Source organism: Scatophagus argus, chromosome 3 (assembly GCF_020382885.2).
Source record: "Scatophagus argus isolate fScaArg1 chromosome 3, fScaArg1.pri, whole genome shotgun sequence".
In the NCBI taxonomy this organism is placed as follows: Eukaryota; Metazoa; Chordata; class Actinopteri; family Scatophagidae; genus Scatophagus; species Scatophagus argus.
The window spans coordinates 15573954-15579859 of record NC_058495.1 but is presented as its reverse complement, the minus strand read 5'-3'; the positions used below and the strand labels follow the sequence as shown (position 1 = coordinate 15579859).

Here is a 5906-nt window from a genome sequence, read left to right as displayed (position 1 = left end):
TTTGACTCCGTTGCGAGTGTGGGCGGAGTGAGGGCGGTGTTGGAAGACATTTTGGTCCCCGCGGCTTTCCGTACATCACGGCCTGGGCGTCGGCAGTTCACTCTGTGGTGCTGCTGCGTAGGAAACAAATACCAAACACCACTTCACCGAAGAGGCTTCGGAGGTGCCTATTACATAAACGAAAACTTATTATAAAACTTTAAAAAAAAATGCATTCAGTCACTCTGGACGGCAGTGGTTCGCCAAGGAAACGCACGTTTTCTCGGGGAATTAGCGAGGATGAGTCTCTCCGCAGCATTATAAAAGAGGTGAGCGGAGAAATCACAGCGTCGTTAGTGTTTCTGTAGAGCTAAAGCTAACGATAGGTCTGTGTGTTTTCTGTCAGAAATTGATTTAAAAAAAACAATTAATGTTAGAAAGCGTTGTCAGTGTGAAGCCCAGCCGTCGTGTTAGCTGTTTAAGCAGTCGGGCTCGTTTGGTCTGACTCGGAGTGACTTCAGCTCATTTCCCCTTCGTTAGCTCGTTGTTGTGTTTGTGCTGTGCCTGCTGTACCTGAGCTGTGGTCGTGTCTCCTTTAGCAGACCGAGAGTTCGTCCAGGCGTCTCACACGAAGCGACAGTCGAGCGGGCACCCTGAAGAAGAGGAGTGACAGTCAGGTAGGAGCCGGGAGCGAACGGAAAAATCGAAACACCTGATCATGTAGCTAATCAAACCTGTCCACGACTCTTGTCTGGCGTGTCATGAAGTAACGCTAGTGGGGGAGCATGTTTTCTGAGTACAGTTTTGAGGTACATGCGCTTGAATATTTCCGTTTTATGCTACTTTATACCTCTAGTCCACGACATTTCCGAGGGTAATATTGTATATTAGCTCTACTAAATTTTGCTCACAGCTGCAGTCTGTCAGTTACACTAAAGAACCACAGTAAGATCAGTGAGACAAAGTACAAAGCACTGGCGGATTGTGTCTCCTTACCAAAAAGTAGTGTTTACTTAGAGCTCTTTGTTATGATTTGGATGTCTGTGAGCTGTTTTAAGTTCCACCAAAGAGTGATTTTTTTTTATTTGCTACCTTTGAATAACAAATTAGCAAAATTATCAAGTATTTCACATAAAAGACAGCAAAAGAGAAGAGCGTATCTGATTTATCTTGTATTCCTGAGCTCTAACTGGATTAGATACAAGAGTAAGCTGCTGCTTACATGTTGTTGTGTCAGTAGTGACAGCCTAATAATGTCATAATATCACATGTACATGTAGTCATTTTTATGCAGGATCTTTATACTTCAAGTAAATTTTGGTGAGCATACTTCTGTGATATTACTTGAGTACATTTTTAATGTATTACTTATGGATCTTTGAAAATACTGTGCTATTTCTTTGTCTGGCACTCTTCTCTATTTACTACATTTCCTAATGCTGAGGTAAACAACTTTGTAGATGCAAATGAAGCTCCACAAGCCCATGTTGCACCATATTCTTTGGCCCATTCACTTTCTATGACCTGATAGAATTTGACCGAGGAATGTCAGCATTATCGCCGCTGCCAGTGTTTTTATCTTACTTAATCGCATACTGTGTTTGGAAAACTGTTATCAAACATAATACACTATGTAGACAAGGTCACACATTTTGATAGCTGATTTTGGTGTCCCAAGGATTCTGTGATGCTCAAAGATTAACTACATGAAAATAAAGTAAAAACAACGGTCAGCTGGCTTAAGTGTTGGGTTTCTGCTACCTCTGTGAAGAAGATTTGGACCTTATATAAAGGCAATGTGTTGTACAAATGTTCATGTCGTAGTGATTTTGTGTAAATTAGAGGACCAAAACAAAAGATCCCGTATGGCCTTTCAGAACATGTTTGTCTTCATTTGATTTTCAGCAGTCTGATCAGGAACTCTTCATGGGACTCCCTGAAATGGTGAGTATTTCTTACTGTCATTAGAATATTGACTATTACCAATGCAAGTTTTGTTTATAGTCCAGTCAGGTCTAATAGATCATTGCAGTGATACATATTCTTTTGCATATGGAGAGGCTGTCATGCTTCCAAATGAAGTCTCCCCACTGATGCCTTTTGAGAGCTTGCTAAACACGTGCCCACCCACTGACTGGCACGCTCTCCGCTAAAGCTGCCCACGCTGATTTGTGACCGTGTTTATGGTGTAGCTGGAGCTGCAGGCCAGCTATGAGGAGGTGGTGCAGGAGCTGCGTGGGCTGGAGGTCGAGCGAGAGACTCTGTTGTTCCAGGTGGACGTGCTGCAGGACACATTGGAGGGTGTCGAGGAGCTGCTGGCTGAGGCCCAGAGAGAAGCTGGGCAGGCTAATTTGGTAAGTTGAAGCCACGTGAACACGTTAACACTTGGCTCAAGCCCCATATAGATGTCTTTTACTCGCCATCGTTTGTATTGAGAAGTTTATGCTAATTTATGACCCCAACAAGCTGCTGGGCCTGTCGTTATGCCCCTGTTTCTTTGCATTTGTAGGAGTTGGATAGAGAGAGGGAGGCCAAGAGGAACCTGGAGAGCATGGTCTGCTCGCTGATGCAAGAGGTGGAGAGATTAAAAGAGGTAATTTGACAATTGAGAGTGAAATTGCATAACACTAGTGGGGCACACGGTTTTGAAGTTAATGTATAAAAATGTAAAGTCTTATGAAACCTGTTATATAACAGTAATGTCATCACATCTTATTGAGTGTGAATAACAGATTGTGCATGTTTTGTTTTCCTTAGCTATTCATAACCTTCTCTGTTAAGTTGTGCTAATAATTAACTACATCGCTGGCTTTGGCAGGACATCATGTATTGTGATACTACATTAACTTTCTTGTGGTGTGTTGCTTGTAAAACATCATTCATTTGGAATGTGAGCATAAATAAATGATAGTGAGCTTGTCAGCTATATCTCATATTAATCATTAAGTATTCTGCAGTGACTAAATTTCAGTCTTGTTTTCAGTTGCTTATCGAATGCATTTTTTTCTAGTATTACTCTTTTTTGCTTCCATATTGGATGTGATGTCATTACATTTTCAAATTTATTTTACAACAAAGCAATACCAAAATAACTTTTGTGAAATGCAGCTTAATTTTGTTTGATTTGAATAGACACGTCACTTTGTTATAGATTATTTACTGATTCAATTTCTCTTTGCAGGAAAGGAACAACGACCTGTCTGCCCAAGTGAACACACACAGAAGTGTGGATGAGGTAGTGAGACAAGCACACCAAATGAAAAATGGCGCATGCAGAGAAGAAAGTGAATCATCGCTGTGTGAAACTCACAGCAGTGAAAGCAGAGGTAAAGCATCAGAGGAAGTGGAACTGAGCGAGGAGGCTGAGGGAAGTGTCCTGTCCAAGCTGCGGAAGATAGTCACTAAGCCGTTGAGCCACTTGCCCTCTCTTGCGCTGGACAACCCAATGTCTGAAGACGGGGTCCTGCAGAGGCCTTACGAAAACTGTGTTGTGGACAGACGGGATCCTTCTCCGGACCGGAACGACTCGGACAGCACAAGTGCCTACGAGGATGCCTCTGCCGAGACTCCCGAGCAGGACAGGCTGTTTCCGGGTGAAGTTGACACTTTGGAGCTGCCGAATGATTCGGAGAATAAAGACACAAGTGCGACTGACGGCAGCCAGGTCTACGACAGCGAGACCCAGGCCTCCAGAAACCCTGAAAATTGTGTTGTGTCTTAACTAATCTGTTTTATCCACATTTGGGCAAAAGGTCAAAGATAATTATTGATCATTTGGTGTAATTCAAGAGCTCCTTGTTTTGCAATTTACACATATCTGATATTTATGTTCTTAGAAAACTTTGAGGCCAACATTAACATTCAGAGTTGTAATTAGAGCTCCAGCAAATAGGCGATTAGGTAATGTTGTTGTTTATATTTTCTTTCCGTCAGCTTTCAGCTTCTCAGATGTGAGGATTTGCTGTTTTTCAACAAATTTAATTTGTCACTTTAGGCTCTGGGAAATTGTGATAATGATAATCACTATCTGACATTTTTTAACGATATGATCGATTGAGATAATAATTGGCATCTTAATTGATAACAAAAATAATGGTTAGTTAGGGCCTTAATTTTAATACACTGTAGAGTTGTTAGTTTTGGTTTTAAATTCACAGCAATCAAACTCAGGATGCCTGTGGTTTACTCGCTGGAATTCCACTAATGACTACTTTATATTAATTGCCAATGGTTTCATTTTAATGTCTTAACTTGCTGTTTCTTTTAAATACGTGGAATAGACATGGAAAATACTCCATGCTGCCTTGACCATTTTCCTCTTTGGTAATCTGATTTGTGTACTAATAAGACACAAATCAGGATTTAACTGTAGACAAAACACAGTGAGCTCAGTGAGTATTTGGACTGTTGCTGCTTTGCCTCCAATCATGACTACACATCAGAAAGTTAGAGATTTAAGCAAGGCAGGCGCTCAGCAGCTTGTAACTGCCTTTAAAGATATTCGGTCTGGGTTTCCTCAGCTATAGAGCTGACTGTAAAGGACATGCTCACTTGTTTAAGGTTAGAAGACAGACTTTCTAAATAAGGGAAAATGCCATTTACGTACTGCCTTGCTGACCTAACAGACACAGCCCTTTTACTGTTTTGTTTTGAATTTAGGGAAGTTGATTTTGCTGCATTTGCACTTTTAAAAATACTTGTATTGTGGCATATATTTGTCATTACATTTGAAAAGACATTCCCTTTACAACCAAACACATCAGCGAGAAGCAATCAGCTGACCTGCTGCAGGGGCTGTGCTCTCTCCCTGCGTCGTAATACTGTTTGTTTGCACATTTTCCAGTCAAACTTGCTGAAATTAGTCTCTTTGGATGTCTCTGCTGTGTATACTTTGTATTTAATTTTCTTTGTTTACAATGTTACCTTTTTACCCTTGAGGCAAAGAATAGACCCGTTCACTTTGTTTAAGATAAATAGTTTGCATGAGCACCTAAGAATGTATATCAATTTCCAAACAGCACATGATATGATCTGTCATTTATTAGTACTTAAGCATGCAGTGCTTTCATACATATATCAAAAAATACTTTGATTTTCTGCCAAAACTCATGTTTAGAAGTGGTGTTGAGAAGGGAATGTTTAGTTTCAGTCTTGTTTGCAAATAATTTATTGTTGTCATTCCTCGTTTTTAAGATGGATCTTTAGCAGATTTAACAGGTCATTTCAGTTTTAAAGTAACATATATTACACTAACATTTTAGACAATGAAAACAGCAATTTTACTAACTGATCCTATCACACGTACACACAAGGAAACAATATTAAAACATTTAAGGAAATATGAAAATAAGTTTGCAGGTGCTGCATTTAGCTGCATATCTTTCTGTGAGTTTAAGGCAGAATATTCGGAATTGTATTGACTTATTTGTCTTAATCACTTGTATCACATGGTCTTATTTATACATAATGCTGGTTCACATGCAAATACTTGATTATCTGATGTGCTGGCTGGCCGTGATGCTCAAGCCGCTTAGGTGACATCCTTTCCCCCCCCCCATAAATGGACTGATAGAAGGCATTACTGTAGTACTGTTTCTGTAGTGTTGTGCAGTGGCACTGTGGTCAGAACAATCAGGTCATCTCTACATGACGCGGTCGTCATTGGTTGTTTATGCTGTAGGCAGTGGGGAAATTTTTTTCACGCAAAGCAGAAAATTTTGATGCGTTTTCTGGGTCTAGATATTTTCTACTTGTCCTGAGCTTTGTATTAAATGTTCAGATGTGACAGTAAATGACATGAATTTATACTTGTAACTGAAATTACATTCCAGACATATCAGAATAAAAGGACTGAATAATACTTGATGCTTGATTATTTGTTTTGACTGACATTTGAGACATTCATGATTGCCATGACAAAGGAATCC

General features: G+C 40.1%; 1 protein-coding gene across 4 annotated transcripts; it reads left to right on the top strand.

The window, feature by feature from the left end:
- The first annotated feature begins 163 nt into the window (after positions 1-163).
- si:ch1073-456m8.1 (leucine-rich repeat flightless-interacting protein 1) lies at positions 164-5839 on the top strand. 4 transcript variants are annotated; one of them, XM_046384095.1, is made up of 6 exons: positions 164-308; positions 579-656; positions 1888-1923; positions 2172-2333; positions 2489-2572; positions 3161-5839. In XM_046384095.1, the coding sequence occupies exons 1-6, from the start codon at positions 210-212 to the stop codon at positions 3698-3700; spliced, it is 999 nt and encodes a 332-aa protein (XP_046240051.1). In that variant the 5' UTR covers positions 164-209; the 3' UTR covers positions 3701-5839. The 4 variants fall into 4 exon arrangements, with proteins under 4 accessions (XP_046240051.1, XP_046240048.1, XP_046240052.1 ...); XM_046384092.1 differs by having other exon boundaries at positions 1885-1923; XM_046384096.1 differs by having other exon boundaries at positions 168-308; positions 582-656.
- The last annotated feature ends 67 nt before the right edge of the window (positions 5840-5906 follow it).

Excerpts from the sequence above, each read along its gene's own strand:
- si:ch1073-456m8.1 (XM_046384092.1), top strand. The coding sequence starts at position 210 with ATGCATTCAGTCACTCTGGACGGCAGTGGTTCGCCAAGGAAACGCACG. Across the intron at positions 309-578 it reads TCCGCAGCATTATAAAAGAG|CAGACCGAGAGTTCGTCCAG; the intron begins GTGAGCGGAGAA and ends TGTCTCCTTTAG. Across the intron at positions 657-1,884 it reads AGAAGAGGAGTGACAGTCAG|CAGTCTGATCAGGAACTCTT; the intron begins GTAGGAGCCGGG and ends TTTGATTTTCAG.